Here is an 11,747-nt window from a genome sequence, read left to right as displayed (position 1 = left end):
AATCTCCTCGCTAATGCATGTGTATACATCGTTTTTTGCCCCCCTCCTTTTCTTGTGGATTCATCGTTGCATCATTGGCAAGGACGCCCGGATATAAATTATGTACTTAGACAGCCAGGCTTAAGGCATAAGCAATTGTATGCTATACTTCTGTTTTATTACTTGCGTCGATAATGTAGGAGAAGCTGTGACAATAAGATGTTTTGTTGAACGAGTTATTATTAGCCAGATAATACATAGAAGATATCACCACCTAATGCGCCCCAAAATTTCGTAGACTACCTAGAATGCAAAGTACGTTACATCCTTACCCCGAAAGACAAAATAAGCCAGCATTTGGCTCGCGAATAGACCGATAGTAATACCAATTGAAACCTCCATCATCCGGATAGCAAGATCGAAGCCAGCAGTGTACTGCTGCATTGAGGGGTGGCTGGAAAGAAGACCGCCTCCACGGGCCACTCCAGACTACAGAGCAAGGAGGTGCAAGGTTAGTCTCTGAAGGTATATATAAATAAAGAATAAAACGTACAGGGACCAGGAGTAGCACACCAGTCACCATCGACGTGAAGGCAGTTCCGCGAGCGAGGCGCGAGTAGAAATTGCCCAGGAGGCCGATGGCGAAGGCGCCCGCACCGGAGACGATATCGCCGCGGTCGGGCAGGAGGTTGTTCGCGACGTTGTTCGCGAGAAAGGCGAGACACGAGAAGGTGGTCATGACCAGCAATTGGCGGCTGCGCCAGTGCTGGAAGTTGGCCAGGGACGAGCAGATCGAGTACGCGGGGACGAGGAAGAAGAGCGTCCACCACGGGATCGGCTGCCTCCACCAAGGCCAGCTTGGGTCCCGGAAGCACCCTGAGCAGGTGATGAGCAGACGAATAGGTGGGGAGTGTGAGGTGCACGCACCTTGTTGTGAGAGGTCGTCGGGCTTCGCTGAGGGATCCGCAAAACCAAATATAAAAGGGCCATGCAAGGGAAAGGATGCGTTCGTAGATTCAAAGATACCATGGACCATCGTGTATTGTAGGGTACCAGCAGCATCGAGCATACGCCTTGCATGCTTGTCAATCACCACATAAAGGTCCGAGCCGATGGTCAGACCGAAGCCCTGAGACAAGCCTGAGTTTGTCTGCGATGGTGCCAGAGACGATGCGATGACACTCACGAGGAAGAGTGTGTATATAATGGCATACACTAGTCTTACCGATCCACAGAAAATATTCGTGGAAGTGAGCTCCAGTGCGCTGATCACTGCAAGAATCGTTAGAACGGATCAAGAGAGTAAGAGAGTACAAACAAGGCGCATACAGATAGTAAACCCGGGGAGCAATGCGACAATACCGGCCGAGGATATGGCACTGAAGCAGAAAAAGTGGTGTGGTGCCGTTCCAAGCCCTCGCGAGATAAAGGATACGAGTATAGAGATACAGATCCTGAACAGGCTTCAATGAGCATCGTGATACCAATAGCGAATTGATAACCCACTCGAAGACGTTGCCATACAAAGCATTCTTTGAAGCAGTGTGGATATCCATGCAAGTCAGAACGGCAGCAAACAACCCGCTGAAGCCCATGTCGAGGACAGATCCGCCGAAAGCGATGACGCAGATGATGGACGCGCAAACAAAGGCGAAAAAGCACCTGAGCTTTCGACCGTACATGGGCGGGTGCTTCAGAAGATCCCGGAGTCGCGCACACCCATCTTCGACCGTCATGGAGCCCCTCAGGACATGGCGAAAGATGACGTGGACCTTGTGTAGGGCCGACAGGGAAATGCGACCTCCACACCTGATGACCTGCGTCTTGCCAGCGGTGGAATGACTGAAAGTAACAATCACCAAACCGGGGATATACACAAAAATAGCTTTAGCACCCAGAGCTTTGGACGCAAAAGCTAATTGGGACTCGATACGGTGGGTGGGAGCGCCGAATGCCAGGAGGCATTTCGTCAATATTAGAACGAATTGCTGGCGGAAGAATATTACTGTAGGGTCGCAGCTTAAGTTTATCAACCACCACAAAATATACGAAACATACCTTGACAAGCCTTCACGCTCGTAAAAGATGGTTTCTTGACAGGATCGGCCTTTTTGAGAGAGAGTTTGGCTCCCTGATATGCACCTACACCGGGCAGTGTCAACGAATCAGACGGTCCCACCGAAGGTAACGAATGTCGGTTATTGTCAACGAGTGAGAAGATAGCTTCCATAGTGGGGTCCTTGGGTGCAAACGGATTGTTCTCGCATTGCGGAATGTAACGACCCTTGAAGGATGTGACCGCCCTACGAGTTCTTGACGATGAGACCTGAAGCGGAAGAAGGGGAAGAGTGGAGATAACCATGGCAATCGAGACGCAAGCGGGCAGACGCCCTACGTCGTGTTGAAGAGCGAATGGTGTGGCAGGTGTGCGCGGTCAGAAATGTAATCAGAGTCAAAGAGGCCTGACCTTCAAGAATGTGTTCAATTTATCATTGGGCAATGAGGAGGCTAACAGGTATATCCGCGGAAGGTGCGAGGGGTATAGGAGTCATGACCAGATCCCTAAAAATATATAGGATGCTTTTGTACGGCATACATAGGCAACCGCTACAAGAAGGAGACACAAATGACAAGAGGGTTACACCATGGAGGCAAGCGAAGAGACAAGAAAAGGAAGATCCAGAGAGTGTTCCGCATATCAAACATAAATAGAACATCACCATATCTGCGTCGAGTGAGGCAGATAATCGTTGGGTAACAAAAACGCGTCCATGCCTTGCTGGGGAAAGGAGCTACCCCCTAAACTCTGGTCGGAGATCCAAACAGGGAGTTGTTCGTTGGCAGTCATCTCGAAACCGCGCCAAATGCTGTCGACGTCCGTTCCATGAGGGGGCACCGTCCCGGCCTGGGCTTGACGCATGGTTTCAGGACTTGAAGTGAACGAGGCATTGTAGGTTGGGGAGAATGCTTCCGCGCTCCTGACGTTATTCATGCCAGATTGATCAACATGCATCGAGGACTGGCGGTACGCTTCTCTGGACATGTGGGGCGAACGAGAGTTCGATGCAGCTCTACGTTTCTTCGCGCGTTTCATCATAAGCTGGAGAGTAATAGCATAGCGTTTGCCAGGAACTGGGAGGCCGTTAGCCACTTGAAAACCAGACAAACCCCCTACATACTCTGAGACATCAAGCCTGTCAGGCGATCGACTTGACCCATCACTTCGTGCATGTTACAGTCATCAGGGCTGTCGAGTGGATGGATGAGGAAAGAACAGATAAATAAGAAATAGGGACATACAAAAGGCGTGCCAATCTCAGCATGAAAGATGCCATGAAAGTCGCGGTAACATGTGTGTAATGGACAGCTGTGGTACGAGGTATAAGAAAAAGTAGGCAAGCAGCAGGGTGAAGCATACCATATTTCATTCCTTCACGGTACGAAGGAGAATTGACAGTGATATCCAGACCCTGACGAGCAATTTGTATCGATCGCATAGCGAGATCACGTTGACTGGCTGGCATTCTCTGAGCATCATCGGGGCCGTTTACCCCACGCAAGGCAGATGCGTTATGGAACAGCTGAGCGTGTAGTTGTTGAATCTGTAGACTTTGACGATAGAATGCTGAAAACGCTTAAGAAACTTTCAGCTATGGCAAACGGTGGGAAACTCACCAGCATCCTCGTATTTCTGAGAGAACGCGTGGTCCCAAGTCTTGTACCAGTTCGAAAACTCAGTATCACCTTGGCGAAGCACCTCGAGCATTGCCTCATCCACTGGGCGGTCCGATGGGGCCAAGTTATTGGTAGTTCTTTCTCTGATCGCCATAAGCTCAACAGTGGACACCAGGCGCATATCATCCTCAATTGCAAGAGGATGTTGAAGCAGAAGGCGGCATTGCCATATGCTCTCATCATCCTTCAGAATAGCCGGACGACCTGTACCGTACGATAACCTACAGTTATTTAGTTGACTTGCACACGAATAAAATCTTGCGGCTTACTGATGCTCGAACAGGTACAAACAGAACCATGTACGGGAGGCAATAACAAGGTCTCGGTCTTCTGACCCATCACTAGTTCTCGATTTGTTCTGCATCCGCCTGAGCAGCTTAGGCCAAGCCTTATGCATAGCTAGGAGCTCTTTAGCACTATTGGTTAGTGCGATGCACATATTCGCTTACAAAGTTCCATAGCCATGCGCACAGCATGGCCGCCACTCAGCCAACCGTTGTCGGACCAACCCGAAACGAGGACTAACGGACATCAGAAGGAAGGCACGCAATCACCGCTTGATCACCTACCCATTGCCTGAACAGCCTCAATCCGCGAGACTGGGGAGAACAATGTAGCACACGAAATGGCTTGTACCGCTTCCAGACACCGTTGATACACATCGCTTGCCGGCCCTACGCGTGCTGATGAGCTTGAAACGATGGGAAATCAGAATCAGAAGCACTCACCTCCACCATCTCTCACTCGGGAGGCCACCATGCAGATAGCATCCACAGCAAAAGGTGACCGTTCGTGGAGGCCATCAAAAGTGTCAACATTGCTATCGAAAACGGGCAAGAACGTCGAGCAGCCTTGGTAGAATCTATCCAAAGTTAGCAGGCGACCTTTGGTCCGGCAAAGCTGAGACATACATGCGGAAGAGTTCGCGAGCTTCAAACTCAGGTATAATGTTTTTGGTAACGACTATTTCTAAATTTAGTAACGAAGGGTGGAGAAAAAACATGGGCACTGACCATCAGGGAAGACGGCGCCTCGAGGTACTCGATGGCGAATCTTGCGCCTCTTTGGTGGCCGACCTTGTCTCTCGGGGGATGGCGTCCTGGTTCTGCTCTGAGGCTCGCTACTCATCTCCCCATTTTCCTGTGGGGGGTTAGCCGACTCTCCGCCGCGAAAGAAGCTGTAGCACTGACCTTTGCAGCCCGTTCAATAGCAACGTCTGCGAGACCTCTCAGAACTTCCCACGGGGCTACAAGTCCTGATGCGGGCAGCTCCCCATTATCATCATCATCGACATCCGAAGAATCAGCACTGGTAACATTCGAAGAAGAAGGGATCGCTCGTTTGTTGCCCGAGGTCGTTGTGGCTGCATGGGCGTGCCGGTGTGCAGAACGATGGTGAGATGTCTCCATCGAGCTGTAACGTGAAGATGTGTGAGCTTGCTGCACGGCGCCACCAGCGCCTTGGATAGAAGAAAACGACGGTAATGATTGTGCAGATGCGTGTGTGTTGAAGCCATATGTTTGTGTGGGGGTAGACGCGTTATCGTAAGAAGGTGGAAGCTGAGGCGGGTGGAATTCTGGATTCACCCCCTGAGATTGGGTTGATGTCATGGCATTGCGTGGTGCTGGTCGTGAACTCGTTACAGATTGAATGTTGCCCGATGTGCCCTGGAATGATGTGGGAGTCTGAACGTTGGGCTGGTTGGGACCATGAAAGGAGCCATCTCCAGCATGCGAGCCGCTCGATCCGTTCGGGCCGGCCGACGTAAGCGGCGATTCTGTTGATTGTATGGAGGGAGACTGGCCAGGAAACTGTGTAGGTGAGAACGTAGAGGGAGAGCGTGCGTGTTGTACTGAACCGCCACGGAGGTGAGAAACAATTTCTAATAAGGTGGACTGGATGGATGTTTGGGTTTGGCGGATATCGGCGACGTGGGCCTCCAGACTTCGTATGCGTCTGGCAGGGGAGATCAATCGAGTGAGATGGTTAGCGCGGAACGATCGCGTAGACTTACTCAAGGCCCGCTTCGCCCGTCAATGTTGCCTCCCTCGAAGGTTTCTCGAAGAGACAGTCTAGGCCAGCGTGGCGGCATCTCCTGCAAGGAGGGTTATCAGCACCTTCACAGCGCATCTTCTGTTTGCGACAGGCATTCTGTTGAAGGGTCGCGTCGGTCAGGAGGAGCGCGGCATGATATCTCGGGATGCTCGGAGCGACTTACGCAGGCACCTGGAATAGACGGAGGGGGGGTAAGTGAGAGTACACGCGCTCGAAGGGGGGGCTGCCTTACGTGGGACGCGGTTGAGAGTCTTTGCTGGAGTTTTTGAAGAGCGTTTGTCGTCGCCCTTAAGATCTGAAAGGGACTGATCGTCCTGCTGTTTGATCTGGTGCGGGTGCGAAGAGGCTGAATCCATGGTGGAGGTGGAAGAAAGCGAAGAGCGGGTATGGGAAGGCTGACCAGGCCGGGGGGTCGGCGTTACTGGCAGCGCTCAAAGGGATGGGTTGCCGATAAACAGCGCCAAACACACGGGACAGCGCTGTTGCCTGTCAAACCGCTTCATCGTTTCCTTTTCGAGATAAGGTATTTCCGGCTATCTGCCCCCGTGGCTCGCCTTTCACCGGCCTCTTACCGCGCTAAGCAGCTAATAGCAACTCCACATCCAAACTCACCAAGACACCGACACCTCCTTCGGTTCTCTGATACGCCCGACGCATCCAGACACATTCCAACAGCTCGCAGCTCGCCTTCTAGCCTTATCGCCGCCATGTTTATGTCCCTCATATCTCACGTCGTCTGGTCAGTACTCACTCAACATACCCCCTCAGCCAGCTCTGACAGTCTCCTAGCGCGTGGTTTGTTTTCTTGATCCCCTGCTTCTCTACTTTCAAGACTCTTTCCCATGTTCATCTTCGCTCCAATGACGAGCTTGACACATTAGCCATGTACTGGGCTGTCATCGGCGCGTTCATGGCGCTTGAGACCACCCTTGGCCCCTTTGTTTCTTGGTACGCGCACAATGACATCCTTGCCTGTATGCCAATCCTAACATGTGTCAGGCTTCCATTTTACTGGGAAGTCAGAACCCTCTTCCTGCTTTACCTCGCCTTGCCTCAGACTCAGGCTAGTTCTTCCCCTATCCACCCCTTCTACTTTCCAAATGACCTATTTCACAGGGCTCTACTTACGTCTACAAGACCTACCTGCAGCCTTTCCTGGTACGAAACGAGGCCGACTTGGACGCCGGTATCGTGTCAGTGCAGAGCAACCTCGTCGGGTTCGCACGCACCCGGTTCTCTGGTATCGTAGACCGCATCCAGAACAGGCCTTCCGCCGCCGCTCCCACTAACGAGCCCGGCGAGAATGCTAACCCACAAAATGGGCGCAACGCTCCCTCTCTGGCCGATTCTGCCAAAGGCCTCTGGGATGCCTACGGTCCCGCCGTCCTCGGTGGTCTTTCTCGGGTGTACCCGTCTGCTGGGGGACCGCAGCAGCACAGCACCCCGTCTACCTCCGCGACCGGTCTCAACACCGCCTCAACAGAAAACTTGCAACAGAGGCGCCGTTCGCCCAGCCCCAGGCCTCACATCTAGATGGACTTGGTTGTTCGCCAGGACATCAGATCCGGACATTAGATTCTGACTCTGCTTGGACTTCTGTGACGCATTCGTTCATTAAACATATGATTAAGTAATCTTCTACAGTCAAATGCATGTCAAATAAGTTATCAAAACAGAGTTACAGACGGCTGCAGTTCAATCGCCCGAGCTATCATCCATCGAGACTATGTCGCTTGAAAGCTGCTTCTATGTCAGCAATAGTGTACTCCAGGCTGACCCCACTGTCCTTGTAGCACAGGTCGATCTTCTTCTGGAATGACTTTGTGAGCCGTAGAAGCTCCTCTTCGCAGGTCTTCCATACGCCGACCATGACATGGCCGGCCGCGATCCCGCTGCGTTCTTCCGTCGTAGACTTCTCTTCGGCTTCGGTAAAGTGCTTCTCCACGCGCTTAAAGAGAGCGTCAATGTGCTTGCGGACATCTTTGTCATCGCAGTCTCTGACAACCTTCTTCAAGGCCGACCGACTGTAGCTCGACGACTTCATGACTTCCGTGGGCGCGGTGTTTTCCAAGAGCCGATCGAGCCCACTGAAAAAGTCCTGTTCACAGTCGGCGTTAATTTAAGCACAGAAGTAGAAACACATGGTTCTCTAACAATGATCTTTGCAAATCCCCGACGAAGGACGATCTTGACGTAGGCATTGAGGTTGTCATTGTAGAGTGCTTCCGCCTGCTTCAAAAACGCCGAGACAGTTCCACCTTCTACTTGAGACATCTCGGCGACGAAGTAATGCATGTTCTCTGTAGCACTGGCATAAGCAACCCTGATGACCAATGTAGACATTTATACGTACCAACCAAAAGGACATGATAGTTGAGCTGTCCCTTGTCTTCACCATCACCATCCATGGTAGCCATATGTTTCAAGGCCTCGAACATGCTGCCTACGATCTTCTCGTAAGCAACATCGACCGTTACCCTGATCTCAAGGCCGTCTGCGCCAATCATCTGCTGCTCTACTCTGGCGATGTAGGTCGGGAAGTACTTGATGAACGGTGCTACGCCTCTTCGCTTCTTGCTGTTGAGTTTAGTTTCCTCAACAGACTTCATTTGCTGGTTCTTCATACTCCACTTCAGCAAGCAGTTCAAAGTCACAAAGGGAAAACACATACAACATGACGATCGAAAGAGCCCTTGAGGCGAGTATGTTGCCGTTCCAGCATTTGTGTGAAGAAATGGTTCCCTCTTTCATCGGCATCTGCAAGGAAGCGCTCTAAGCAAACAATGACGCCAACCATCTGCCTAACGAAAGTACATTATTAGCATGATAACGAACCTGAAGGCGCATATGAACTTACACGGAGTCCTTGGAGACAGCGTTATCTATCCACTGCTTCAACTCGTTGGGGAGGAAACCAAAGATTAGGTCCATTGCTCCCCGGACTAGTTTGATCGTCGCTTGACTGAGCCCAGCACTCCGACTGGCCTGTCGTCTAAAGTAGTTGTCCAGGCCAGAATAGTCAGCAAACGTCAGCCCAGCATCATTGATCTGGAGGAAATCAGCAATGAAGTCGTTCTCGCGGTATATTTGTGGGGCTATTTGGTCGAGGATAGAAGTCAGGGCCTTAAGGAGTGAATGTGAGTACACAAACTTCGGGACGTTGCCAATGATTACTGACGTCGGACGCTTTGAGCTCGTCGTCGCCACGCTTCTCCCTATCCTTGTCTCTCCGTCCATCGGTTGACGGACGCACAATGGTACCCGCGCGACGGATGGCTCCTCCGCCTTTCGAGACATTCCCTGTCGCCCATGGAGCGGCATCTACTAGAATGTCACGACACGGTAAACAGCATGGCAGGGTAACTCACTCGCGTCGCCATCTTCTTCTGGTGTCTTTTTCACAAGGTTGCCGTATACAGATAGGAGAGACTTCATCTGTTTGCTGTGCAGATCGCTTGCAGCAGAGAAATACGCCTGCATTATATGTGAGAGCAGAACGAGAACACTAAGAGTAGCTTTCACGTACCGCACAAGTCTTGGAGTATGTTCCTTCATCCATTTCCTTCAGGTAGAGCAGCAGACCCGCGTACCGACCGAGATACTTCTCCATCTCCTCGTGACTAGCCAACGTAGGGTGCTTTTTCCCACTTGTCCACAACATCCCATTATCTCTATCTGTGATGGACTTGGCCTTGTATACGATGCATTAAGCGATGCACACCCTGAGTGCAATCAAACATACCTGAGCAGCTGACATGATAGAAAGATAATCGAATATGCGTTTGCAGAACTGTGAGTTGTATGTACGATATTCGTCCAATCTCTCCATAGTCGCTGCCATCTCTGAGGGATACCGTCAGCTCTGACACTAGGTTGTTGATGTATTTGCTAGACTCACCTGAATCTTTACTGGCCTGAAGAGCCTTGTAAAGAACGGTGACCGCATCCTCTAACCTTTGAATGCCAGCAGGCTTCTCAAGGGACTCTTGAGTAAGAATGATAAGGGATTCCTGGTCCACGTCGACGGTTTGCTATATTTCACGTCAGTGAGCTATCAAATGAAGTCAACTTGATCCCTACAAGAAGGTTTTCAACTTCAGTCAGCAATGCTCGTTGGTTTTGTGTCTGAACTTGCAAGCCCCGACGTTGAGACTGAATAAATGTGATGTCGTCGCTGACGGCCTATAGTTGAGATGTTTTGTCAGCTCTTTCACTGAAAACACAAGGTAGTGACTGACGTTTAAGTGTATTTTGTATGATGAGATAAGACTGTCCATCCCATCCACTTCCAGTATGGCTTCGTCCAAAAGTTTGACGACCAGGTTAACTCGATCATCTGATTCAAGGAACGAGTGAATATTGGCCTAAAAGCATCGCAAACAATCAGTCGCGGGACGTGATTAATAGAAGTATAGTCACCTTGTCTAAAGCCATGAGTTCATCGAATAACCGAGCCTCAACCATGTCAGCAGTGTCTCCAGGGGCCTGTCGGTTTAAGAAGCCATCGTTACCCCAATCATACCCCTCGAGCATCTCCTCGACGCTAAGCATAGTTGCTTGTGCAATCTCATCGCCTCCGTCCTCCGTATCTGAATCGACGTTTCCCGTTATAAGGCGATCAAGAAGTGCTTGATTGGATGGATCAAAAAAGGAGATACGATTATTGTGTTCCCTCCGCGAATGTGCAGACTCCATAGGAGTAGGTCCTTTGCTACGTGAAGGAGTTGTGTAAGACCGAGGCGCATGTGGAGCCAATCTCTCTGTCGAGCCAGATTCTGGTGTTTTCGGTGTGATGGCTGAAGGACTAGCTACCTGGGGACCCGAGTCTTCCAGCGTATTGGAGTACGCGGTTGAAGATAAATCTACAGGTATGCGAAGATTCGACGTGGAGGAGATCGTACTGTCAGTAACTTTGGACGACGGGGATGGTGAGGTAGATAGCATGGATGTCGAAGTTGACGCGGATGGCCGCCGAGCGCTCGGTCTGAGCGCACTCGGAGGGTTCAAGTTCAAGGCCTTGGAAGGCGAGTATGTTTCCGCTCGTGCTTCTGACCGTGAATCTCCTGGCGTCAATGAAGCTGGCGGTTGTCCATTTGGTCCTATCGGACCGTTTGGAGTAATTGGCCGGAATGCCTCTGATGATGATCTTGGTTCCAATGCCTTGCGAGGCGTATCTGCGGGTATCCGTGTCATAGAAGGTCTCGAGGGTAGGGTGCCATTGAAGCTCAAAGAAGCCTGAGGAGACTCTGTACTAGCCGCTGCATAGAAAGCTTCAGTACAGTAAGACTAAAGGTCGAAAAGACGAACGAGGTTTATATTGAGATGGTGCGCCGTAGTCGCCAACCACTTTGAGAGAATCTCTAGAGCCAAAGACGTTCTCGTAAATGGAGACGAGGGATGACACAAATGCACGCTGATCCTGCTGACTTTCGGTCTGCCACTTGTACATGCGCGCAAGCGTTATACCCAAGGTCAAGGGCTATTACCAAACAGTCAGGCAATGATATGTGCGTCCTGGAGTTGATACGAACCGTCGCAGAGTCAACACCCTTTAAGTCGGATAGCTTCCATGTCTTTCCTACGGAGAAGGTTCCATTCGTATTGAGCTTGGACTTATGAATGAGGCCCGAGCCGTCACTAGTCTCTGTGGTAACATTACGAGCTATGCGATGCTACAGACGCGAGAACATACGTGACAGGAGGATATATCTTGGCTTCTTGCCCGTGCCATCTCCTGCGTCCTCCCAGATCTTGATATGGGCAACGTAAGACTCAGTTACAGGTGAAGAGAGGTTGCGTTTGTCGAACACAGAGGAAATGATACGCTGCCGGATAGAGTTATCGTGTTCAGACATGAAGCAGGGCCGAGAGTGCACTCAGGACGCAACGCGCGGGGAGATGGCAGCCAGGACGTGACCTGGAGCGGGACGCATACAATTAACGAAGCCTACCAAGGATGGCATAGTCTGTCGGGCTGT

General features: G+C 51.0%; 2 protein-coding genes across 2 annotated transcripts; both read right to left on the bottom strand.

Annotated features, from left to right (window-relative positions):
* Positions 1 to 265: 265 nt before the first annotated feature.
* CONPUDRAFT_134221 (uncharacterized protein) lies at positions 266 to 6,204 on the bottom strand. The gene is made up of 20 exons (XM_007765356.1): positions 6,002 to 6,204; positions 5,933 to 5,940; positions 5,729 to 5,865; positions 4,905 to 5,670; positions 4,728 to 4,854; positions 4,626 to 4,677; positions 4,443 to 4,576; positions 4,284 to 4,388; positions 4,164 to 4,235; positions 3,984 to 4,113; positions 3,655 to 3,935; positions 3,398 to 3,604; positions 3,280 to 3,346; positions 3,159 to 3,226; positions 2,038 to 3,111; positions 1,486 to 1,984; positions 1,309 to 1,433; positions 1,166 to 1,251; positions 533 to 1,108; positions 266 to 468 (listed from the first exon to the last, which is right to left on the bottom strand). Exons 1-15 carry the CDS (start codon positions 6,123 to 6,125, stop codon positions 2,696 to 2,698), a joined length of 2,694 nt encoding a protein of 897 aa, XP_007763546.1. The 5' UTR covers positions 6,126 to 6,204; the 3' UTR covers positions 266 to 468; positions 533 to 1,108; positions 1,166 to 1,251; positions 1,309 to 1,433; positions 1,486 to 1,984; positions 2,038 to 2,695.
* Positions 6,205 to 6,376: 172 nt separating this feature from the next.
* Positions 6,377 to 11,696, bottom strand: CONPUDRAFT_95838 (uncharacterized protein). Its single transcript, XM_007765355.1, has 19 exons — positions 11,462 to 11,696; positions 11,301 to 11,413; positions 11,077 to 11,248; positions 10,189 to 11,027; positions 10,008 to 10,133; positions 9,850 to 9,951; positions 9,668 to 9,800; positions 9,512 to 9,612; positions 9,296 to 9,460; positions 9,138 to 9,243; positions 8,948 to 9,090; positions 8,627 to 8,892; positions 8,441 to 8,570; positions 8,123 to 8,387; positions 7,924 to 8,069; positions 6,887 to 7,867; positions 6,769 to 6,833; positions 6,559 to 6,717; positions 6,377 to 6,508 (listed from the first exon to the last, which is right to left on the bottom strand). The coding sequence occupies exons 1-16, from the start codon at positions 11,622 to 11,624 to the stop codon at positions 7,481 to 7,483; spliced, it is 3,357 nt and encodes a 1,118-aa protein (XP_007763545.1). The 5' UTR covers positions 11,625 to 11,696; the 3' UTR covers positions 6,377 to 6,508; positions 6,559 to 6,717; positions 6,769 to 6,833; positions 6,887 to 7,480.
* Between the last annotated feature and the right edge of the window lie 51 nt (positions 11,697 to 11,747).

The sequence above is a fragment of the Coniophora puteana genome (assembly GCF_000271625.1).
Source record: "Coniophora puteana RWD-64-598 SS2 unplaced genomic scaffold CONPUscaffold_1, whole genome shotgun sequence".
NCBI classification, from domain to species: Eukaryota; Fungi; Basidiomycota; class Agaricomycetes; order Boletales; family Coniophoraceae; genus Coniophora; species Coniophora puteana.
Note: the sequence above shows the minus strand (reverse complement) of the source record. Positions and strands in the feature narration are given on the sequence as shown.

What these genes read in the sequence shown, in the direction of transcription:
- CONPUDRAFT_134221 (XM_007765356.1), bottom strand. Translation starts at nt 6,125, where the DNA reads ATGGATTCAGCCTCTTCGCACCCGCACCAGATCAAACAGCAGGACGAT. An exon ending in AGGCGCCGTCTTCCCTGATG is followed by an intron (nt 4,678 to 4,727) that starts GTCAGTGCCCAT and finishes ATTTAGAAATAG; the next exon opens with TCGTTACCAAAAACATTATA. An exon ending in GACAGGCTTGATGTCTCAGA is followed by an intron (nt 3,112 to 3,158) that starts GTATGTAGGGGG and finishes ACGGCCTCCCAG; the next exon opens with TTCCTGGCAAACGCTATGCT.
- CONPUDRAFT_95838 (XM_007765355.1), bottom strand. Translation starts at nt 11,624, where the DNA reads ATGTCTGAACACGATAACTCTATCCGGCAGCGTATCATTTCCTCTGTG. An exon ending in AACTCATGGCTTTAGACAAG is followed by an intron (nt 10,134 to 10,188) that starts GTGACTATACTT and finishes CGATGCTTTTAG; the next exon opens with GCCAATATTCACTCGTTCCT. An exon ending in AGAAGAAGATGGCGACGCGA is followed by an intron (nt 9,091 to 9,137) that starts GTGAGTTACCCT and finishes ACATTCTAGTAG; the next exon opens with ATGCCGCTCCATGGGCGACA.